Source organism: Ailuropoda melanoleuca, chromosome 6, assembly GCF_002007445.2.
Source record: "Ailuropoda melanoleuca isolate Jingjing chromosome 6, ASM200744v2, whole genome shotgun sequence".
Taxonomy (NCBI): domain Eukaryota; kingdom Metazoa; phylum Chordata; class Mammalia; order Carnivora; family Ursidae; genus Ailuropoda; species Ailuropoda melanoleuca.
In genome coordinates, this window is record NC_048223.1 from 130,776,045 (window position 1) to 130,800,664 (window position 24,620).

A 24,620-nucleotide genomic window follows, 5' to 3' on the forward strand; every position below is an offset into this window, starting at 1 on the left:
AAGATTTTATTTATTTATTCGACAGAGATAGAGACAGCCAGCGAGAGAGGGAACACAAGCAGGGGGAGTGGGAGAGGAAGAAGCAGGCTCATAGCGGAGGAGCCTGATGGTGGGGCTCAATCCCATAATGCTGGGATCACGCCCTGAGCCGAAGGCAGACGCTTAACCGCTGTGCCACCCAGGCGCCCCAGACAGTACTTAATTCTTAAGCTGTATGATCCCGTCAAATAGATCTGTGGTCTCTAGGTACAGTTTACAGAGTCTCTTTGAGAGATATATTTTGACATTCAGTTAAGCACATTTTAAGTTGGCTGTCCTTTGTATAATTTTGATAACTATTTTAGGGGTGATAATTCAAAATACTTAACATCCTAAGTAGGATATAACAGAACATACCAAAAAGTTGTGGCTTTTTTTTGTTTTTTTTGTTTTAAGATTTTATTTATTTATTTGACAGAGAGAGAGAGAGAGAGCCAGCGAGAGAGGGAACACAAGTAGGGGGAGCAGGAGAGGAAGAAGCAGGCTCCCAGTGGAGGAGCCCGATATGGGGCTCGATCCCAGAATGTCAGGATCACGCCCTGAGCCGAAGGCAGACGCTTAACAACTGAGCCACCCAGGCGCCCCATACCAAAAAGTTTTAAATGTATTCCATTTTATTTTGTAACTAAATTGTGTGTTTTAAAACTGCATACACATGGTAAGCATTATAGCTCCGACCATTCTAATACTTTCCACATCACTCTGATTTGGGTGTACAGTCCTTGGAGACAGATGATGCCTCTGTTTGAGACCTACTTTGACATAGGAACCAGGTGTAATTCTTCTAATGATACCCCCATTATGTGGATAGTTACTGGGTGTCTAGGGACCCTGTCAGGCTCTGAACAATGGTGGTCACTGCCCTCCTGGCCCCACAAATTGTTCATTATCTTTTCTTCCCCCTAGTAGTCAGGGTAGTACTGTTCAGGAACTGGCTGCATGCAACTGTTGGTTCTAGGAGCATGCTAACGAGAGTGAGGGAAGGAAGCAGGTAAAGAGGACGTGCAGCGGATGAGGATCATATGAACCCGGGACCCTTCTCTTTTGTCTGCCTGCTGTACCGAGGGAGTAGGAGATGGCTGCATTCCCCACTCGCTCCGGTTTGTGAGGCAGGAGCACCAGCTAGTACCAGCCAAGGAGATGGTGACTGGTTGGAGCACAATTACTGAACAGGGAAAATGCAGGGGAGGGAAAGAGGGAAGGTGCAGCCAGTGGTCAGTGAGAGGCTACGTGGACTGAAAAGCTCTCAGGAGCTCACGCTGAGATAAATAGTACACGCTGGCATTTATGCCATTTGTTCGTCTTACTAATTACTGCTTAATTCTGTTATGCTGTCTGCCAGCTGGTATGGAAGTATTTTAACAACGGCTGTAGCTGTATCAGTGCTTTCCTGCTGAGTGCCTGAATAGTAAGAAGTACACTTTTGACTTGACACTGATTTGTTTCTTGAAGTCCCAAGTTATGTTTTTATTTTCGGAAGAATTTTTTTCATAGGAATTTTGAACTGTATTTTGCTTACAAAGAACATGGGGATTGTTTACCAAATGTAAAATATGTGTTTTAACCATAGAATGGCAGGCTTTATTTTAATCCATCTTGCATTTGTTTCATAATGAATGTTTGTGGGAGAAGACTCTTATGAGAGTTAATTCCCTGTCAACCAGATGCAAGCCTGGTAACATTATGCATGGTTATCTTTTAACCTGGTAGATCTAGATATTTGAATCATCTGAAATAGGCCAGCAGTGACCATGTTCTGAAACATTAGCAGCCTTCCTAGTATTACAGGTTTCTGTGTTTAATCAGAGGATTCACTGACCCTGCGTATTCTAAAAAGATTGTTTTGATTCTTATGAAAGGTCATGTTGTTATCTAGATCAGCACTCTTCAGGGGAAGCTTAGCATTCTGCAGCCACTGATCCTTGAGACATTGGAAGCTTTAGTGGATCCCAAACATTCTTCTGTAGACAGAAGCAAACTGCACATCTTACTACAAAACGGCAAAAGGTAAATATGGGTAATTTACCCATTTGGGAGGTAAGCAAAAATATCTTAAGCTTCTTTTTTAGTAGTCCTAATAGAAAATGTATAGCATTAATTAAAATACAAAATCAGTGTGATTATTCCCTGTTTTAGAAATACCATCCAGTTTTGCTAATGGAGATGGTTTTCTCTCTGTGCCTTCAAAGTAGGAAAGTAGCCTAGATGGGAAGTTGAGCTTAAAAGGGCACATAGACTAATGTTTATTGAAAAGCAATTTTGCATGAAATGCTGTATCAGGGTCTTTATTTTTGGATGGGAATTGATTATTAAGGTGCATGGTAAATATCAAAATTTTTTTTTACAATTTGCTGTTCACCATAAATGTATCTGTGGGTCTACTTGATAAGATACTTTGAAAAGGTACTTTATTTTATAGGGAAATGTGTTTAATGTTATTGATCATTTCCGTACAACTACTCTTATAGTCTGTCAGAGTTAGAAACAGATATTAAGATTTTCAAAGAGTCCGTTTTGGAGATCTTGGATGAAGAAGAGTTGCTGGAAGAGCTCTGTCTCACGAAGTGGAGTGACCCCCAAGTCTTGTAAGTACGCAATCCTGCTTTGTTACTATCTTGTTAGGGTCAGTCTTCTGTCTTCTTCAGGATGGTTCTTCTTAGAGAACACAACATTTTCTCCAGAACAGAAAGCATAGGCACTTCTTATCCCTAATTGTTTTACTATTTCCCTGTATGTATTGCATCTGATTCCGTTTAATGAGGATATATGGAGTGTTTACTGTGTACACAGGACTGTGCTGGGCTGTGATGAATATAAAAACACCGTTACTTTTATCTTCGAGGAACTGACCTCCAAAGTGGCACACACATCTACCTGAATAACTTAGCCTGGGGAGTACAATGGAAGAGAGGGAAAGATACTCACATGGGGGCAGGGTGAGGGGGGTGAAGGAAGTTAAGACACTGGCATATATTCTGTAAGTTTGGCCTAATATAAAAATGCTTATCTTAGAAACCTTTTATCTCTTACAGAATTAGAAATTATTTAGCCTTCTTATGCACACTCAAGTTAAATGTTTATTTATTTATTTTTTTTTTAAAGATTTTATTTATTTATTTGACAGAGAGACAGCCAGTGAGAGAGGGAACACAGCAGGGGGAGTGTGAGAGGAAGAAGCAGGCTCCCAGCGGAGGAGCCTGATGTGGGGCTCGATCCCAGAACGCCGGGATCACGCCCTGAGCCGAAGGCAGGCGCCTAACAACTGTGCCACCCAGGCGCCCCTAAATGTTTACTTTTTAAGTACTTAGAATATTTCGTTTTTGTTCTTTTTAGACAAGTATTAGAAATTAGTGGAGACAGCTCCGTAATGTGTATAGTTTGCACAATCTGTACAGATTTTTTTAAGCATTTTGGGACATTAGTTATCTATACTAAGGAAAAATTATGATTATAAGGGCTGTTATATAGCAGATAGGCATAGGAGCAGAAACTCAAACACACTTGTAACTCTTGTTTGCTTTGCTTATTAGGCCAATCTGTGTCTAATATATTCTCTGATATAAGTATCTTTCACAGAGTCCTTCAGTCCTACTTCTCCTTGGTACGGTTTGGGTTATAAGTAAAGGGGCATAAAGTGTATACTGACATCATTTAAGAACATCTTTCTTCATATATAAAGATGACGTTATGTATCCGCCTTGGAAAGGAAAAGCTTTTTATGTTTGTTTTTAGTTTTGCTTTGCCTTATTTTCACTAATTTGCACTCATCAGCATTTACGCATCTGGATTTTCCTATAACTGGTAGTGCATATGTGCATGAGAATCCCTTGACTTGGGGCCACCGAACCCAGTGAGCCCAGCTAGCCTGTAGGCTGGAACATGCGCCCTCAGCTTACTCTGTATAGTGTTTAGCATCACTTGACAAAGCCACTCACTGATTGGCCTCAGTGACTGTAGTAGAAAAAACAAAGGCCGCTTTTTTCATTGATAGTTGAGTCTTAAATATGGATTCAGAAAGTTTTTGGTACCAAATGGGTGATGTGTGTATTGGGGGGATGCTAATTATGTTAACTCTTAATTGAAGTGAAAAGAGCAGTGCTGGAATCGACCATGCAGAAGAGATGGAGTTGCTCTTGGAAAACTACTACCGATTAGCTGAGGATCTTTCCAATGCAACGCGGGAACTCAGGGTACTGATTGATGATTCACAAAGTATCATATTCATCAATCTGGACAGGTAAGAAAGAATCCTATAGAACAACCAAAGGAATTCTGAAGTGATAAAGCTTTTAAGGAACTGCCATTTTGGGAGGAGTTACACTGTCATTATCATCTATAAATGCTACGTAGAAAGGTGTCCTTTTGTAAAGGTGTAGATTTAATTTTTGTGGTCTCTGATAAATGACTTCATGAATTTGCTCTGTATGGTTAGTGGGCCCTTCTGATCTAAGCGGCTCTCCTCTCCAGCCACCGTAACGTGATGATGAGGTTGAACCTGCAGTTGACCATGGGAACCTTTTCTCTCTCTCTCTTTGGACTGATGGGAGTTGCTTTTGGAATGAATTTGGAATCTTCCCTTGAAGAGGTGAGACTATTATTTCAGTAATCTAGGGATTATTTTTTGTTTCGAAGATCATTTTTTAAAAGGGATTCTAAGGGGCACCTGGCTGGCTCAGCGGGTGGAACATGCAAGTCTCCATCTTGGGTTGTGGGTTTGAGCCCCACATTGGGAGTAGCGATAGCTTAAAAACAGTACCTTAAAAAAAATGGATTTTAAGAGAGTCTTAACATGTATACAGCTCTAGTGAATTAAAATGTATACTCTAATTCATTCAAAATTCAGGCAGTATTTTTAGACCCTGTTGTAACATAAATATAATTGTAGTCGTGGTTGCCTCATGTTTCTCAAAAAATGGAACCACACGTGGAAAAGGTTTGACAAAACAGTATTATGCTGTCAAGCAGTGCTCATGCAGGATCGTGCCACGAGGCGGCGGTAGGCAGGATCGCACAGTGAGGCCGTGCTAAGGAAGGACTCCTTTTCTAATTTTCACGTGCCAGGCATTGGTAGTTTGCTTGCTTTATTTGGTGAGATCACAGCTCTAAAGATGGATGTGTTATCCCTACTTTATAGATGAGAAACTGGCTCAGGAAATTGAAGTGATTTGCTCAAGAGCACAGTGCTATAAAATCACAGTTGTGATCTGAGCCCACGACTTGCATGCTCCACTTTGCTGCCTTTTCACATTAGTATAACACTAAGCTGCCGGAGTTCTTCGTATCATTGCAGCCTGGTGTTTTCAGAAATTATCTTACTGTAGGATTTCTAGAAAATAACCTGAATATGCATTTAGCACATTCAGGCTCTATGTCCTCGTTAATCTTTTTTTTTAAATTTAAATGTATTTTACTTAAATTCGATTAATTAACATATAATGTATTATTAGTTTAAGGTACAGTTCAGTGATTCATCAGTCTTATGTAACACCGTATGCTCATTACATCACACGCCCTCCTTAATGCCCATCACCCGGTTACCCCATCCCCCCCCCAGCAACCCTCAGTTTGTTTCCTGTGATTAAGAGTCTCTTGTGGTTTGTCTCCCTCTCTGATTCTGTCTTATTTATCCTTCCCTTTCCCTATGCTCCTCTGTTTTATTTCTTAAATTCCACATGAGTGAAATCATATGGTATTTGTCTTTCTCTGACTTCTCTTACATAATACTCCATCCATGTCGTTGCAAATGGCAAGATTTCATTGTTTTGATGACATGTTTATACACATGTTCTTTATCCATTCATCTATCCATTGTGTCCTCATCATCTAAAAGGTCTGTTCTCTGTCTCTTTAGCTATCATCCTAGTTCAACCCATGTCATCTCTCATCAGGACCACTCTTCACTTCCGAAAAGTGGTCTGTAAAAGAAGCACGTGTGGTGGTTCCTCTTCTGTGAAACTATTCAGTGGTTTTTAATTGCCCTGGAAATAAACACCCAGCCTGCTTGGGCTGCGGACTTTCCTGGTGTGCGCGCACACCTCCACGCTGAAGCCAGCCGCCTCATCCCCGCCGCGGGTGTTCGATTGGTATTTCCTCACAGGCGTGCTTCCTCCTGGCCACAGCTCGCCGCGGCTCCCACCTCTTCTGCCTGGCCAGCTTCTGCTTACCTCTCCTGTCTCAGCCTCTGTGCCGCTTCTGAGGACAGTCTTTCCTGAGGCACAGTCAGTGTTAGTCATTTTAATGCTCTTGATAATAAGATGCAAAAGAAAAACAAATGCAGTATCTTTGTTCATTCATCTTATAAAACACGTTTTGGTGCCTGCTGTATGCTGCACACTGCTTTCAGCCCTGGGGAAGCAGCAGTGAGGGCCTGCCCTTGCAGAGGTTACCTGATCGTAGAGGAGAGAGTGAATAGACATACACGGTATATGTTAGGTGGTAAGTGCCGTAAAGAAAAAGCCAGGTGAAAGGATAGAGGATGTTCCCAGGAGGTGAGGTAGGGAGCATTTTAGAGATAGGTTGGTCAAGAATGTCTTTCTAAGGAGGTGACACTAGAAAGTGGGAAGGTCTGGAGGGAAAGTTCCAAGCAGAGGGGACCACACAAACATAATTACTGGAGTGGGAATGGGCTGCGTTTGTTCAAGGAACAGCAAGGGCAGGCCGGGGGGGGCAGGAGAGGGTGAATCAGGAGGAGAGACGTAGGTGACAAGTCAGAGGGCAGACAAGTGGGAGATGATGTTGAATTTGTGGAACGTATTCAGAGTTTGGATTTATTTTAAGTGTGCTAGGCATCTGTTAGGAGGCTTTTAAGCCCAAATGTAAGTGTTAAAAAGTTCAAAAGTAACCAAAAAATCTTGCGCAACATAGACCAACCCTTGAAATTCTCCGAAGATAATTTCTAAAGACCTTTGCAGATTCCCCCGCGTGTGGCTGCAGAACTCTTTATACTAGTTCCTGTCATTCTCAGATCATTTTTGTTAAGAATCGTGTTTCTGTACGTACACTCTACAAGCTAATTTTTATGCTTTTTTTTCATTTTATACTTAAATATTTTCTCATTTAATGCCTATTTAAAAAAAATAAAAAAGATGGGGCGCCTGGGTGGCACAGCGGTTGAGCGTCTGCCTTCGGCTCAGGGCGTGATCCCGGCGTTATGGGATCGCCCCGCATCAGGCTCCTCTGCCGTGAGCCTGCTTCTTCCTCTCCCACTCCCCCGGCTTGTGTTCCCTCTCTCGCTGGCTGTCTCTGTCTCTGTCAAATAAATTAAATGAAATCTTTAAAAAAAAATAAATAAATAAAATAAAAAAATAAAAAAGGATTTTTAGAAATTCCTCTCTGATGGTTCCAGAATATGCAGTCCCAGGTGCAGAGCAACCCAGTCACAATGGGAGGTGAGTGGTTCGTGGTCACTACTTGCTCAGTACAGGGTGATCGGCTCCCACAGAACAGACTGGGATCAGTGCTTCATGAGTACAAATTACATGTCTAGGTTACCCGAAGAACAGCCCAGCCACGTTTACCAAATCCGCAGATGTCAAGGTCTCTGCTCCTGTGTAGACAGGCTTAGTATTGACAGTGGTCATTCTAGGATAGGAAAAGCTTTTTTACTTTTATTTTAAGATAATTTCAGACCCTTCTAAGGATAGTCAAAAAATTGCCATGGAGCCTTCACGCACATTCTCTTATCCCAGAAGTTGTATCACAGTCCCTGTCTCGTTCTATCTTTATGTACCACCTTTTTTCCCTAAACCATGGGAGAGTAAGCAGCAGATGCGACGCTCCTTTACCTGTAAGTATTTCAGTGTACGCTTCCTAAAAACATGGCCCTTCTCCAGAACCACGGTGCAGACGTGAAACTCAGGAAGCGAACATTGTAACAGTGCCGGTTTAGTCTGTGGACCCTCTGCGGATTTTGGCGTTTGTCTTGGTGGTGCTCTTTACTTCAGAGAAGATCTTCACTCACGTGGTGCATGTTGTTGTCCTGTCTCCTTTCATCTAGACCAGTGTTTCAGTCCTTGTCTTTCATGGCCATGACATTCACAAAGCATACAGATTTGTAATTCGACCCTTCACACCCTCTCTTCATTGACAGATTCTGCCTGTGCACTGTGTCAGTGTGTTCTCACATTAGTCCCATCAGGAGCCCTGTGAGGTTTGTCTGTCCCATCACTGGTGGTAGGAACTTTGACCATTTGGTTAGGGTGGTGTCTGCCAACTTGCTCTGCTGTCAAGTTACTCTCTTTCTCTGTGGAACGAAGTATCTTGTAGGGAGATACTTTGAGACTATGTAAAAATCCTGTTATTCATCAAATTTTCACCTGCTAGTTTTCACACGCATCAGTTGATCCAAAATTAATTCATGCCTGAATCAGGTATTACCATGATGGTTACCAAATGGTGATTTTCTTTTTTTTTAATTAGGTTGTTTTAATTCCAGTTAACGTACACTGTAATATTGGTTTCAGGTGTACAACATAGTGATTTGACACTTCTGTACATCACCCGGTGTTCATCACAAGTGCTCTCCTTAATCCCCATCACCGCTTTCCCCACCCTCCCACCTGCCTCCCCTCTGGGGACCATCAGCCCGTTCTCTGTAGTTAAGAGTCTGTTTGTCGGTTTGTCTTTTCCCCTTTGCTCATTTGTTTGGTTTCTTAAATTCCACATATGTGTGAAATCATCTGGTATTTGTCTTTCTTTGACTGACTTATTTTGCTTAGCATTATACTCCAGCTACATCCATGTCTTTGCAGGTGGCAAGATTTCATTCTTTTTTATGGCTGAATAATATTCTGTTGTATGTGTCTACACACACACACACACACACACACACACACACACACCCCACTTCTTTATCCATTCCTCAGTCCATGGACATTTGGGCTGCTTCCATCTCTTGCTTGGCTATTGTAAATAATGTTGCTATAAATACAAACACAGGGGTGCCTGTATCCTCTGAATTACTGTGCTTGTATTCTCTGGATAGATGCCTAGTAGTGTGATTCCTGGATCATAGGGTAGTTTTATTTTTACCTTTTTGAGGGACCTCCATACTATTTTCCACTGTGGCTGCACCAGTTTGCATTCCCACCAACAGTGCACGAAGTTTCCTTTTTCTCCGCATCCTCGCCAACACCGGTTGTTTCCTGTACTGTTGGTTTTAGCCGTTTTGATCAGTGTGAGGTGATACCTCATTGTAGTATGGTTTGCGTTTCCCTGATGGTAGGTGATGATGAGCGTCTTTTCATGAATTTCTGGGCCATCTGGATGTCTTCGTTCGAGAAATGTCTGTTCATGTCTTCTCATTTTTTAAAAAAAATCATTTATTTATTTATTTTTAAAAAAGATTTTATGTATTTATTTGACAGAGACAGCCAGTGAGAGAGGGAACACAAGCCGGGGGAGTGGGAGAGGAAGAAGCAGGCTCATAGTGGAGGAGCCTGATGTGGGGCTCGATCCCAGAACACTGGGATCACGCCCTGAGCCAAAGGCAGACACTCAACGACTGCGCCACCCGGGCGCCCCCATGTCTTCTCATTTTTTAATTGCATTATTTGGGTTTAGGTGTTGATTTATATTCATGTATTTTGGATACTAGCCCATTTATCGGATATGTCATTGGCAAATATTTTCTCCCGTTCTTTAGGTTCTCTTTTAGTTTTGTTCATTGTTTCTTTCACTGTGCAGAAGCTTTTTGTTTTGATGTAGTCCCAATAATTAATTTTTGCTTTTGTTTCCCTGCCTCAGGAGGCACATCTAGAAAGAAGTTGCTGTGGCTGATGTCAAAGAAGTTACTACTTGTGTTCTCTTCTAGGATTTTTATGATTTCAGGTCTCACACTTAGGTCTTTGATCCATTTTGAATTCATTTCTGTGTACGGTGTTAAGAAAGTGATCCAGTTTCATTCTTTTGCATGTTGTTGTTGAGTTGTCCCAAATCATTTGTTGAAGAGACTCTATTTTTCCCATTGGATGTTCTTGCCTCCTTTGTTGAAGATTAGCTGACCATATAATCAATTGTGGGTTCATTTCTGGGTTTTCTGTTGTGTTCCATTGATCTGTGTGTGTTTTTGTGGCAGTACCATACTGTCTTAATGACTACAGCTTTGTAATATAACTTGAAGTCCAGACTTGTGATGCCTCCAGCTTTGGTTTTCTTTTTCAGCGTTCCTTTGGCTATTCAGGGTCTTTTGTGGTTCCATACAGATTTTAGGATTGTTTGTTCTAGCTCTGTGAAAAATGCTGTTGATATTTTGATAAGGATTGTGTTATATGTGTAGATTATTTTGGGTAGTTTAGAAATTTTAACAATGTTTGTTTCTTCAGTCTATGAGCATGGAATGTCTTTCCATTTCTTTGTGTTGTCTTTAATTTCTGTCGTCATTGTTTTATTGTTTTCAGAATATGGGTCTTTCACCTCTTTGGTTAGGTTCATTCCTAGGTATCTTATTATTTGGGGTGCCGTTGTAAATGGGATTTTTTTTCTCTTTTTGCTGCTTCTTCATTGGTGTATAGAAATGCAACAGATTTCTATACATTGATTTTGTATCCTGCAACTTTACTAATTCATATATCAGTTCTCGCAGTTTTTTATGTAGTCTTTAGGGTTTTCTATCTATAGCATCATGTCATCTGCAAATAGTGAAAATTTTACTTCTTCCTTACCAATTTAGATGTCTTTATTTCTTTTTGTTGTCTGATTGCTGTGGCAAGGACTTCCAGTATTGTGTTGAATAAAGGTGATAAGAGTGGACATCTTTCTCTTGTTCCTGATCTTAAGGGAAAAGCTTTGTTTCTTGAGTATGATGTTTGCTGTGGGTTTTTCATATGTGGCCTTTATTATATTGAGGTATATTCCCTCTAGACCTACTTTGTGGAGGGTTTTTGCCATAAATGGATTTTGTACTTTGTCATATGCTTTTTCTGCATCTATTGAAATGATCATAGGGTTTTTATCCTTTCTCTTGTTGGTGTGATGGATCATGTTGATTGATTTGCAAATACGGAACCACCGTGGCAACCCATGAATAAATCTCACTTGATTGTGGTGAATGATTGTTTTAATGTATTGTTGGATTTGATGTGCTAGTATTTTGTTGAGGATTTTTACATCTGTGTTCATCAGAGATGTTGGCCTGTAGTTCTCTTTTTTGTAGTGTCTTTATCTGGTTTTGGTATCTGGGTGATGCTGGCCTCATAGAATGAGTTTAGAAGTTTTCCTTTCTCCCCCTTTTTTTTTTTTTAATAGTTTGAGAGGAATGGAAAATAATTTTTCTTTAAATATTTGGTAGAATTCACCTGTGAAGCCATCTGGTCCTGGACTTTTATTTGTTGGGAATTTTTTGATTACTGATATAATATCATTTCTGATAGTTGGTCTGTTCAAATTTCCTATTTCTTCCTGATTCAGTTTTGGAAGGTTATATATTTTTAGAAATTTATTCATTTCCTCTATGTTATCCAATTTTTTGGCATGTAATTTTCTATAATATTCTCTTACAATCCTTTGTATTTCTGTGTTGTGGTTATTATTTTCTGTTTCATTTCTGGTTTTGTTTGAGTCTCCTCTCTTTTTTTCTTTTTGATGAGTCTGACTAAAGGCTTACCAGCTTGTTATATTTTCTTGTTGGATGGTCCCCTTTATTATTATAATGTCCTTCTTTGTCTCGGTACGTCTTTGTTTTAAAGTCTGTTTTTTCCAATACAAATATTGCTACCCCAGCTTTCTTTTCACATCCATGTGCATGATAAATGCCTCTCTATCCTTTCACCTTCCATCTGCAGGTGTCCTTGGATCTGAGATGAGTCTTTTGTAGGCAGCATGTGAGATGGGTCTTGTGTTGTTATCCATTCTGTCAGCCTCTGTCTTTTGATTGGGGCATTTGGTCCATTTACACTCATAGTAATTGTTGATAGATATGTACTTTTTGCCATTTTGTTGCTTCTTTAATGGTTGTTTCTGTAGTTCCTCTGTGTTCTTTTCTTCCCTTGCTCTCTTCTCTCATGATTAGTTGGCTTTCTGTAGTGTTATACTTGGATTCCTTTTTATTATTATTTTTTTTATTTTTTGCATATCTGTTACTGGTTTTTGGTTTGTGGTTACCACTTAACATCTTCTGCATATAGCAGTCTGTATTGAGCTGGTGGTTACTTAAGTTTTTTTTTTTTTTAAAGATTTTATTTATTTATTTGATGGAGATGGAGACAGCCAGCGGGAGAGGGAACACAAGCAGGGGGAGTGGGAGAGGAAGAAGCAGGCTCCTAGCGGAGAAGCCTGATGTGGGGCTCGATCCCACAATGCCGGGATCACGCCCTGAGCCGAAGGCAGACGCTTAACTGCTGTGCCACCCAGGCGCCCCTACCTAAGTTTGAACCCATTCTTTACTTCTCCCCTGCACCACGTTTTAGGTGTCATACTTTACATCCTTTTACTGTGAGTCCTTTGACTTTTACAGGTGACTTATTTCTACTGCTTTTGTGTTTCCTACTTTTCCTACTCTCACTTATGGTCTCTCCTTTCCACTCAAAGAATCAATCCCTTTAACATTTCTTCTAAGGCTGGTTTAGTGGTGATGAATTCCTTTAATTTGTTTCTCTGAGAAACTCTCTCTCTTATTCTGAATGACAGCCCTGTGGTCAGAGTGTTCCTGGCTGCAGATTTTTCCCTTTCAGCCCTTTGAGTTTATCATGCTACTCCCTTCTTGTCTGTAGTTCTGCTGAGAAATTAGCTGATAGTCTTATGGGGTTTCCTTTGTATTTAACTTTTTTCTTTTGCTACTTTTGAAATCCTCTATCACGATTTTTTGCCATTTTAATTAGTAGGTGTCTTTTTTTTAAAGATTGTATTTATTTGAGAGAGAGCGAGCATGAGCGGGGTGGGTGGGTTGTGGGCAGAGGGAGAGGGAGAAGCCAACCCCGTGCTGAGCCGGGAGCCCGACATGGGGCTTAATCCCAGGACCCTGGGATCATGACCTGGGCCAAAGGCAGATGCTTCACTGACTGAGCTCCCAGGCGTCCCCATTATTATGTGTCTTGGTGTGGACCTCCTGGGTTGATTTGTTGGCTGCTCTCTGTGCCTCCTGGATCTGGATTTCTGTTTCCTTTCCCAGATTCTAGAAGTTTTCAGCTATTATTTCTTCACATAGATTTGCTACCTGCTTTTCTCCTTCTGGGATCCCTATAATGCCAATGTCATTACGCTTGATGGAACCACTGAGTTCCCCAAGTCTGTTCTTGTTTTGCATAATTTTTTTTCTCTCACCTGCTCAACTTTACTTTCCATGACCTTGTCCTCCAGGTCGTTGATCTGTTCTGCTTCCTCTAGTCTCCTAGTTGTTCCATCTAGTATATTTTTAATTTCATTTACTGTGCTCTTCATCTCTGAGTGGTTTTTTCTTACCTTCTTGTTAAGGGCCTCCCTGATGTCCTCCACTTTTAGGTCCAGTGAGGATATGGTCATTACTTTAAATTCTCCATCAGGCACATGGCTTATCTCCATTTCACTTGGGTCTCTTGCTGTGGATTTCTCCTGTTCTTTCATTTGGGACCTATTCCTTTGTCTCATTTTGTCGGCCCCTTGGTGTCTGTTTCTGTGTTAGGAAAGTCGTCTGTGTCTCTAGCTCTTGAAGGTGGTGGCCTCATGGGGAAGAGTCCTGTCTGCTTGCATGCGAGGTCCGCTGTGCACCAGAACCCGGTGCTTCAGAGCTGTCCTCTCTGGGTGTTGTGAGCACACTGCTGCGTGGCTAGGCCACGTTTGCCTGCGGTCTGGGGGTCTGCGTGGGCTCTTCTGCCTCCTGCGGGCCGTGTTTGCTCCCCGTGGTGGTGATGGGTCAGTCTGGGCCCACCTCGGGCTGGAGCTGGGTCAGACCAGACGTTTGCCAGAGCTGCAGTAGCACCAAATTGCAGGATGCTTCCCCTGCACTGTCCCCCGAGAAGCTTTCATGGCTGGGCAGGGCCTGCAGTCTGACCAGCTGTCTGCCCTCAGCCCACTTTTGGGGGCCACATTCAGTGTGTGTGGTCAGCTTTCCCTCTCCCTGGGCAGGAGGTGCTTTGGAGTGGGGCTGGTCCCTGTAGGGGCAACGTGCATGGTGCCAGGCTGGGGGTGCTGCTTTTGATGGGCTCCTGTTTTGGAGGGGGCAGATGCAACCCCCACCCCCAGGTGTGGGAGGCTCAGTGTTAGCAAGGTTTGTGTGGGTCTTCTCGGGGAGGGGACCCACAGTGCTGGGACTGAGGCAGGCCTGGGTGGAGGGTGCGGATGGGAAGCTTAGGGGTGGGAGGTTGGGTGCAGTGTAACCAAGTTAGTGTCGGGCTGGTTCCCCCAGGCAGCTGTGTGTTGCGGGGGGGTGGCAGTGGAGAGCACCTGCAGGTCCTTTGTTCCCGGAGGAGTCTCCCAAGATCTCTATTTCTCTAGAACACTCCCTGAGATTAGCAAAAAACTCTCCTGCTGTATGGCCCAGCTGTTTTTCAAACTGTTGCTTCTAAGCTGTATCTCCCCAGGCTGTGAGTTGTGTTGTCTCTTTAATGGTGGCGACTCAATTTCCTCTCACCCTCTCTACTCTCCTAAAGTTGAGCCTGCTGATTTTTAAAATTCCAGGTTTTAAATCCTGCTGATTGTAAAAACTCACAGAACTCAGCCCCTCTAGTTTTCAAAGCCAAATGTTACAGATAAGTCGTCTTCCCGCGCGGGCTGCCCAGTATGATAGTCTGGTTCTCTCCCTTCTCTGTGCTGGCAGGTTCTTTCCTCCTGCCCGCCCTCTTTGATGTGGCCCCTTCTCCCACTTGCTGTGGAGTCTCTTCTGCCAGCGTCAGGTGGTTCTCTGGCTTATTTACACTGGTGTGAGTGTTGTCCAGCTGTACCTGTGGGACGAGGTGCGCTTCAGGTCTTCCTGCTGCGTCATCTTCCTACACTTTCGGCGTGTGTTTGGGATTTCAAGCTTGGTTGGAACTTACCTCTCTAGGGGATCACATTTTGGCATTCTCAGATTTTTATTCATAGGTGGAGTATAGAAGCAGTCTACAGCAAAGACAGCAGTAATCTCTTGTTCTAAACTTCATTTAACATAATTTTTACTTGATAAACTAGGCCTTCTTTTTATATAACTAGAATTGTGTCCACCAAAACTAATTTAACTCATGTTAGCACTTGTCTTCCTGATACATGTCTAAGTTCATGTTCCAAAGAGATGGGTTTCTCCTTCGTATGTGGTGTGCATTTCCACCTGTGAGAGCTGATCATTTGTGTGACACGCCACCTTGGGGCAGGGGAGCGTCCCTCTCTGGAGCTACCCAGGCTGTGGTTGACAGCCAGTTAGTGGCATAGCCGTAGATGGGTTCCCTTTCCCGGGTGGGGTGGGGGGTCTGTGGTTCCATCATGGACACGTGAATGTCTCACTGCCAGAATAGCACAAGCTTGAAAATGACAGGGAGAACGTTTACTGTAAGTCACAGGTTCCCAAACTTCCTTGGTTCATGACGCATTTAGTGTCTAGTGTCTTAGTGATTTTTTATAGAATTACTAGACCGAAAGTTTCTCTTCTGACATGGTTTCTGTGGTGTTACCTAACAAGTTGGTCATGAAGTAGCTAGGTCTGTTCTGCAGACGTCATTGTGTTTTCCTTGAAAACTTAAAATACTCTGGGGTGCTGTGATACCCAGGACACTTCAGCTCGCTGCTCAGGATCTGTGGCTATAAGCAAAAAATTTAAATTCAGTCCTATGTCCTCTGTGATTCTAACTATTAAAATTTGTATACATGTGAACAAAGACTGGGAGGAAACACGAAGTGAAAGTGGTTCCGTTTGGCTCATAGACGATTTTTAAATATTGAAGCCCTTTTACATCGCGTTTCCTTTCTGATTTATTCTCTGATTCTCTGGGTGCTGTCGACGCTTGTTCTTCAGTCCTTTGTGTAGGGAAGAGCTGTACAAACAACAGAAGGCTTCTTTAAGCTCTGGGGCAATAATAGTTCGGGAATTTTCCTGCTAAGGAACCTGACCTTTTGTGATTGAAATGACCTGTGTTCTCTTTCAGGACCACAGAGTGTTTTGGCTGATCACAGGAATTATGTTTATGGGAAGTGGCCTCATCTGGAGGCGTCTGCTGTCATTCCTGGGACGACAGCTAGAAGCTCCTTTGCCTCCCGTGGTATGAAGGGTCTGGGTCGCAGCGGGGTAGCCAGGGGTCACGGGCCGGTGCTGCAGGCACACCGCCTGGGCTGGGGTCACCACAGGCTTTGTGACCCGGAGTGAGTCATTGCACTTCTCTAAGGCTGTTTCCGCGTCTGTCAGCGAGGTCGGCAGCACGATAACGGAAGCACCGGTCGCTGGGACAGCGCCTGGCATGGTGAGCGGCTGAGTGCGGCGTGCAGAAACAGCGCTCCGGACGCGCTGTGTTCGCACAGATGCTGGCAGCTCGGCTGCAGCCGTCGTCATAACCAGATTGAAATGTAGAAAATGTAGTGTTCTCATGAAGATAAAAAGTTTACCCTTTTTCTTACCTTTCTACGAGTTTACACCAGGAGTGAATACTTAGGGCACCAGCACAGGGCTTGCAGTCCTCCCTTTGCTGGGCACCTCTCCTTTGACTCGGCATTTCTCTTGAGACAGACCCAAACTAAAATGATGAATTTTCCTGCTTTATTTAGATGGCCTCTTTACCCAAGAAGTCCCTTCCGGCAGACAGAAGGCTGGAATTGAAACACAGCTTCCGGCCGGATGGGCTCGGATCGGGCAGGAGCGTCCTGACAAACCGCTAGCGACCTCAGCACAGGAGAGCCTGTGTTACTCCTCACGGCGGTCCTGGGGAACGTTGGGTACTCTTTCATTACGTTCTTTTATAGAGTCAGAGACTTGAAAAAAATCACTAAAATTATAACGTCTGATGGTAAAGATACCGTGGCACTCCATAGTGCTAGAACTTAACTGCATTTTCAGAATTGAGGAAAGAAGCAAATATGTGCTTTGTAAAAGGCCAAAATTCTATTTCCCACAATCTTAAAATGTTGTTTTTATAGACATTATGTGAGAATAGACTGCTGTATAGATTTTCTGATTTGTACATGTCTCAGGCCAAGCAAAGCCTGAAAACTTGACAAGCCCGCAGTGACGAGATCAGGTAGCAGTAGTTCGTAGTAAGGGGATCGTGGTCTTGGCAACTTCCTGACTCTTAGGTAACTGGAAAGGCAGGAAAATACATATTAACCTTAAAACAAACTCTGAAAGTTTGTGCTTTAAACCAATCTTTAACGTACCTTATTTTCTAGTATTTGTCCCCCTTTTATATAAGGCAAATAAAAAGGAAATGATTTAATATCAGCTTAAATGGATTCCAGTTAATCAGAATTTTATTCTGCTGACCCCTGAAACTATTCTTCTCTGCTTGGCTATCATGGAAGCCTTTGGAAGTAATGTTGAAAGAAACTATTTCCATTCTGTTACTGTTGTACAGCTCTTAGGTCATTCCCTGACTTTGGAGTAGATGGAGGTGTCCCCTCAACCACCCCCACCCCCCCGAAAAAGAACATGTAGCCCAGTTAATCTGTATGCCTACACCTCAGAGCTTGACAGATGGGCTTCCTAAAACCAGAGGGTAGACTTCAGAGTGTCCGGAGCAGCTCTTCTGCTGCAAGTGTAATAGTACAATAATGTGCTGATAATGCTGGGCTTGCCTGGTACATAGTAGTATGTCATATGAGGAAGTTCAGGAGTCCGTTTACCAAGGGGTTTGGTGATGGGAATAAAAATGCTATTCTAATAGCTGATTTGAGAGAAAACAGAGTTGTAAGTAGTTTTCCCTACTCCCCTGTGTGGTTGTTAGAAGCCACTAGAAGCTGGAGGATACGATGGCCCAGGCTCGGTTGGTCTCAGCACTGAGTGGCCCACTGGGCACCTCCCTGTGGGTCAGGGGCACACGTTGGGGTGTCGGAGTGTGGATATATGAACTTGCTAGCGTCATAAATGTGTGTGATGACTTTGACGATCTCTCGATTTCACGGGACACTCTGTCACCTCAGAGCACTGCCGCTGTTCATGACCTTACGCTATCACTATGCATAGGTTATAAATGTTACTTCACTGTGACGTGGGAAGAACTGAAAGCCCAAAGGGCTTGATTTGACTCTGATCAGGCACAGAATGGAATTTTGGCCTTTTTCCTTTTGATGTGACTTAGTGTGTGGACTTGGGTAAAATAATTTTTTTTCAGGAGTCATGTTTCCTCAATAAAAGGGAAATGCAACCACCTCTTAAGGGTACAGAAGAGCAGTTACTGGTGGTTTATGAAGTTCTCGAAGGTGGTTAGATCAGGTAGGATTTCAGAACGTCAGCTTGCTCTGCTTTGCGGATGGCAGGATACTGCTTCTCACCTAAGAAGTTAGGCGATTTTAAATTTTGAATTAAAATGAGCACAAGTGTTTGGTTATGTGAGTGAGCAAGCAGTCGTATAATCTCACTAGACTGTTTTTGGAAGGGCTCTAAGGAAATGTGGCAGATGATAGCAAACAGACTGTGAGAAATAACCACTAAGTAAAAAGCTACTGGGCACATTTTCCAAGAGTTGTACACAGCTTTATTTTTGGAGTTAAAATATTTAACACACTTTAATCTCAGAATTTACTTTCATTACTTCAGTAATACCTGTGGAGGTGGTCTAATGATGGTGCATGAGCAGAGTTCATTCCCAGACTCCAACTTTATAGGTCTGTGGTTCAAAGGCATGAAACCATTTTACTCTTGAAGCAAGTTGTTACATACACAGGTAACAGAAAAATGAATCACAAACATGTACATGTGGTTTGACATCTTGAAATAAAGGTCACGGAGTTAAGTTCAGATTTGTGTTAATGAGAGATTAAAACCCTACCAGGTATATCCATTTTTGTTGTTAAACATTTCAGAATCCAGGCTTAGAACTACAGTTAAAACTTAGCAGCGTGAAACCGTAACCCGCCTATGGGGATAACGCTGCAGGCCAGTTTGTACATCTTTGCCACCACGTTGACATTCTGTGGTAGGGATGCAACTTGGCACTTTTGAGTATGGGATTGAGATGGTTAAATATCCGTACAAAATCCTGTGTGAGAACTTGCTTCTGTGTGGTATGTTTAGGCATCGAGAAAAAGGTAAATCCTTCGGTAGACGACGATCACGTGTCAGCCGAGACCCTTTCTCTAGTGATGGTGCATGAGAACCCATGAGTGAGTACAGTTAAGGGATTCTGGCCCCTAAAAATAAACTCCAACTAGAAATAGTATCTCATACATGTTGAGCTACCAGTCATTGTTACCAGATGAAACCAAATGGTGTCTGCGCTTTGTGCTGTTCCCAGGAACCGGGAAGCCGGCACAGCTCCGTAGGAAAGATGACAGTCCCGGGAGCCAGCCCGAGGTGCCGGCTAGGTCTAGCCTGGTTGTCTCTCTCTATTCCCCTTATGCTCACAGTGTGAACTCGAGGAGCTTTCCCGATTTCTAATTTAACTGGACTCTTCAGCTGGATTCCTCTCTTTGAACCAGTCTCTATGCTGCCCTTTAAGAAGCTAAAAAGGGATCCTGTCATCAGTTACTTTTCTCTGCTTTTAGTGCCAGGAGGAAAAGGTTCTCCCTGATTGCTGCAGAATCTGTAATAATGCGTCACATGTTGAGTGAAGCTAAAGCCTGTGCTAGTCCTTTCCCCGAGTACGCCCTTCTGCAGGACGGGCCCAGGAAAGGGACGCCGGGAAGCCGCAGTGTGCTTCGCTCCCTTGCGGTGGCCTCGGGCCAGAGAGCTCTTGGCTAGAATGCAACAAGGCTCCTCTTGGGAGGGCAAGAACTAGTGGAGAGTCCCTGGGTTCAGCTGTTAGAATAGGCGCTTCTACAAAAGCCGGTGGGGGCGCTCAAAGGTGGGGCTTTCGTTTTATTTGTCCTTCACTCCCTGAAACCCTGGAAATGCGATAATCCTTGTAAGAAAGGACCAGCTCGCTTACAGCGGGTGACTGGAATTGTGAGGTTCTCCCTCACCCACCACCTTTTCACTGTACTGTTTCTCTGCTCATTTTTTTCCTGTATACTGTGCTTTCACCAATTTTAAAAGAGCATTTTCAGGAGAAATGGACGGATTTTCCGAAGAGCTAACCAGAGAGAGGCCTTTCCTGGCATCAGACCTAGGTATTCATGTGGAAGAGGAAAGCAGTTGTACAGTCGGTCTGAGCCCAGACAGTAAGCTAGGAATAAGTTTCAGTACAGGGGAAGCAAGAAGGGAAATGCTGGAAGGGGGACACGAGTATCATCGACTGGGTCGTATTCCCAGATAGGCCTGTCTCCACTCCAGGAGCCCCATCTCTAGCAGAATCTCCCCGGGCTCCCCTGGACGTGCCCCTTTGTCCACCAGAATGCTCACTGTGGAGATGGTGTGGCCCAGAGAGGGGACGCAGGGTAGGAAAGGGTCGTGAAGTCTTTAATCGAGGCCGAGGCTATAGACATGCAGTGCCCCGGAGAGTCGGGCTCCCAGAGAACTCCTTCCAGCAGCAACGACAACTTGGTTCTGTAGGGACACAAAACCATATTGTTCATCACACCCGTGAAGTCCTGCCCTAGTCCAGGCATCGTGCTGTGCTCTGGTGACACAGACATGGAGACATTGGTTAAATGCCACGAGCTTGAGACACAGACTAGGGCAGCTCAGTGCAGGTGCCCGTTGCTAACAGTCTCAGTACGTGAGGCCAGGGAGAGGCCACGCTCCTCAGACTGTCCGTGTCCACTTTTCAGTAGAACTGAACTAACTTGGTGCTTTCGCACCTCAGTCCCAGGTCGGTGTAGGGACAGTGAAAGAATCGGAATGTTCTCCGCAGTGAACTGCAGTGACAAAGGTGAACTTGCAGTGTTGTACAGAAAGGAATCAGCTGTAGGTTACTTTCAGATGATCTAGAGCATTCCTCTCAGTTGGTGTAATGGTTGGTCTATAAGTTTTGTATAATTCATGGGTTCTTGATAAAATTCATTTCCCAAAAGTTAGATGTTAAGTGTAAGCTAAGCTTGGGATGTATTCTGTCAGCAGACCTTTTGAGAATCCTTCCATAAATTTAATAAGCTATCGGTTTTTGTTCTGGATAACCTTACCTTTTTTCTTATCAGACTTGCCTATAATGGATTCAAGCAAAGGCCACTTGAACAGGGGGCCACCAGAGGGCAGTCACCCAACGCCAGTAAGCTGGAGCCAGGGCCACCCCATTAGTACTGTTCACGCTACTCTTCAGTCCTTAATCCTCTTCTGATTTGCGTTTTATTTTACTTCCCATGTGTATAAATGGTGTTTTTCCACAAAGGTAGGGACTTCGTGTCAGAGCCTGTACGGTTCTGTGCAATATCCTTTCCTAAAGGAAACGAATGAGTGGATTCAGTGGTCTAGCTGTGTATTTGAAGGTAAAACCCTTTAACTGCTGTGTCCATTAAAATCCAACATGTGCATACCCTTTGACCTCGCAGTCTACCAAGAATATCATTAGCAGGGATATTTGCACAATTATATAAAAATACAGCAATGTAAGAATGCTCACAATAGTAAGAAAATTGGAAATAATGGAGAAATAAACACCTATGAGAAAGTGAACCAAATAAAACACAGTGCATCTGGACAGTGCTGTGCAGCCGTTGAGAAGATCGCCGCGGCTGTGTTTGTCCGAGAGGAAGCACAGCACACTAGAGCGCGTGAGCACGAAGCAGTGACCAGCAGAGTGTGTGCTCACCGTGTGTCTACGTGTCTGTCCCTAGAGTCCTACAGAAACAACAGGAGTCTGGAAGAGAACATGAACAGTGGGGATCTGACGTGGCAAGCGTTTGCCACGTTTGCCAGCTTCCCCCGAAGGCTTCGCGGGACAGCAGCCCCAGCTGTACGGCAGCTGCCACAGACGTGCGTGGCTGTGGCTGTGGCCCAAGGAAAGTACGGACGCTGAAATTTAAACTTCATATAAATTTCATGTGTTGTGAAATACCTTTTTTCTCCAGCCATCTAAACTGGAATCATTTTTAGCTCATGGGCTGTACAGACCTTGAGGTGGCCCACAGGCTGTAGTCTACAAGCCCTGCCCTCGGGGATCGGACTGTGTGTGGATGTTTCTTTGTGTGCCTCGTTTCACGTAATATCTGAACCACAGAATGAGATCATCGCGCCCCAGCCTTAGCATCTAAATGTCAGGAGTGCAGTCTTCACGCTCACCTTGTCCTTCGACCTCACGGTGACCACAGAGCTCCCAAACCTCGAACTTGCCTGTAAAACAGTGTCTGTTATTGGTCTCTGGAAAACATACCATATCTTATCAGTTTAAAAAATAAGGGAAGGGCATGTTTGGGGTTTTTCTTTTCTTCATTCCTTCAGGAGGTGCTTACCTCTGGAGAAACCAGTACGTATTGGGCCTGAAAGGAAAGGGTGAGAGGGGACTGGTTACTGTTCATGTGGGTTTCAACTGCAGCCCCCCCCACACACGCTTCTACGCTCAACAGGAGCCTACACTTGTGGGTACCCTTTGACACCAGAAATTCCCCTTACAGGAGCTTAGCTCAAGGACACAGATGCACAAAAGTGTCTATATGTGAATATTTGTATCCTTATTTATAGCAGTGAAATGTTCACTTAATAATATTCACTTAAGTAATGTTTACGTAAACTGTGGCTTATCCACAGATAAAATAGTAGGCAGCCGGAAGATGTCCTGTAGGAGAATGGAAGCGGGCTTAGAAGAATGGCAGGTAAGACGAAATCACGTTACAGACTTGTCTACGGTGGATCACAGTTGTCAATGAAACACACGCACACAGTGTAACGACCAAGAGTGTGTTCTTGGTGCAGGGCCCTTCTGTCTCCGAGCACCGTGACCCTCGAACACCTTCTTCTCGGTTCCTCAGTGTCTTCATCAGGCATAGTGCCAGCTCGCCAGCTTTGATGGGGGTTAAAGAAGTGGCCGGGGAGGGAGGGGTCTGTAAAGGCTTAGCACAGTGCTAGGCGCAGAGTAAGTGCGCAGTAGGTGGTAGCCGGTAAGGTCAGGAAGAAATACCAGACGGATACACATCAAAAGGTTAATTATTTCGGCAGAGTGCAATTTTAGGTAGATTTTTTTAAAAAGATTTATTTATTTTGAGAGAGAGACAAGCCAGCGAGAGAGGGAACACAAGCAGGGGGAGTGGGAGAGGAAGAAGCAGGCTCCTATCACAGAAGCCTGATGTGGGGCTCGATCCCAGAACGCAGGGATCACGCCCTGAGCCGAAGGCAGACGCTTAACGACTGTGCCACCCAGGCGCCCCAAGATTTTTGAATTTTTTAAAAACTTTTGCACCATTTATATTTTCTACAATTTTTACAATAAACTTTAATTTTGCAATTAAATTATTTTTAAAAACCGGTGTTTTATGCCCAGGGAACTTACAGAAACCTACCTGAGAAAAGGAATAAAAGCAGTGAAACAGGAAACAAGAGTGGGTGTTTTAATGAGATTATAGTGGCCCTGGCCTGTTTTCCTCTGCTGTGGGCTCCTGCCCAGGCTCCGGCAGGCTGTGACCAGAACCAGTGGGACACCATGTCCAACTAGACTTTATTTAGCCCCAGAGACAAGTACTGCAGACCTGTTAAGAACGCAGGGCCAGCTGCACCTACAAAAACAGGCACGTGATTGTGTCCTGACCGCAAACAGTCCAGGTAAAAATTCTAAGATTTGCAGTGGACACGATTTTACCAGGCATCAGCAGGAAGCCTCCCTTCCCAACATGGCACGGGATTTTGTACGGAACATGTTACCTTTTCTTCAGGACACGGAGCTGTCCACGATTTGCATTTGCCTGTCATGTCGCCAGAGGTGATGTGTTTGCCATTATATATGTAAACACGGCCGTCTTCTCCCCCCATCAGTCCAGAGGTGACATCTGTTATCCTCAGGGGGGCTGCCATGATGATTTCATCTGTAAGCAACAGAAATCAGAAGGGAATAACAACTGTCATCCTTTCCGTTGCCCACCACTGCACCTTAACCCCAACCTCCCCCAAGTCAGGTTTGTGCATCCTTTATGTGGTCGACCCTGATTTCCCCACCTCGCAGAGGCTTCGTTCCCTAGTTGATCATCCATCCATGACCGTTGATGTGAGTGGCTCTCATGTGACCGCCTCCCAGAAGTCTAGCTCACTCAGCTCTGGTATTGCCTGACTCGAAATACATCTAAAGGCCCTTGGGCCACCGAGCTGTCCGTTACGAGGGCACAGGCTACGTGATCCAATTAGGGGACCGGTCTGTTGAGCAGAGGGACACTATTCTCGGCCAGAGGCCCCGTTCCTTTCCCACCTAAGCCATCGCCATCCAGGTCACTCAAGTGCAGAACTCCACCAAATCGAGAGAAGCGACGGTCCCCGCTGAAGGTGCTGAGCAGAGAGGGCTGTGTGTTGGCGGTCAGTTCGTACATCCGAGTGGTTCCGGCTTGGTGCAGGGTCATGGTCAGGAATGCCATTTTGGACAACTCATCTGAAATAAACCAGGCACAGCATCTGCTGCCATCGCAGGAATGGAGAGAAGACGGAAAGCACCGGATGGAGTCCCAGTCTTGCTTCAGCCTTCTGTACCTCGACCGACACGATG

The 24,620-nt window shown here is 44.0% G+C and overlaps 2 protein-coding genes across 5 annotated transcripts in view; one reads left to right on the plus strand and one right to left on the minus strand.

Annotated features, from left to right (window-relative positions):
- The window catches only part of MRS2 (magnesium transporter MRS2), a 35,364-nt gene extending 16,759 nt beyond the window's left edge, over window positions 1-18,605 (plus strand). Inside the window, exons 6-11 of the mRNA XM_034663507.1 lie at window positions 1,916-2,046; window positions 2,508-2,624; window positions 4,124-4,276; window positions 4,507-4,624; window positions 16,065-16,178; window positions 16,678-18,605. Coding sequence (XP_034519398.1) covers window positions 1,916-2,046; window positions 2,508-2,624; window positions 4,124-4,276; window positions 4,507-4,624; window positions 16,065-16,178; window positions 16,678-16,788 — 744 coding nt within the window. The 3' untranslated portion in view covers window positions 16,789-18,605. The remainder of the gene's footprint in view (window positions 1-1,915; window positions 2,047-2,507; window positions 2,625-4,123; window positions 4,277-4,506; window positions 4,625-16,064; window positions 16,179-16,677) is intronic.
- A 1,811-nt stretch (window positions 18,606-20,416) lies between these two features.
- GPLD1 (glycosylphosphatidylinositol specific phospholipase D1) overlaps window positions 20,417-24,620 on the minus strand; it is a 55,433-nt gene continuing 51,229 nt past the window's right edge. For 2 of the 4 annotated variants that reach the window (XM_034663505.1, XM_019795928.2), the window contains 5 exons: window positions 24,330-24,506; window positions 23,792-23,952; window positions 22,390-22,416; window positions 22,220-22,270; window positions 20,417-20,548 (listed from right to left, as the gene is read on the minus strand). In XM_034663505.1, coding sequence (XP_034519396.1) covers window positions 20,462-20,548; window positions 22,220-22,270; window positions 22,390-22,416; window positions 23,792-23,952; window positions 24,330-24,506 — 503 coding nt within the window. In that variant the 3' untranslated portion in view covers window positions 20,417-20,461. Of the gene's footprint in view, window positions 20,549-21,242; window positions 21,378-22,219; window positions 22,271-22,389; window positions 22,417-23,791; window positions 23,953-24,329; window positions 24,507-24,620 lie in introns of those variants that run through there. The other 2 variants (XM_034663504.1, XM_034663506.1) reach the window with 1 other exon arrangement.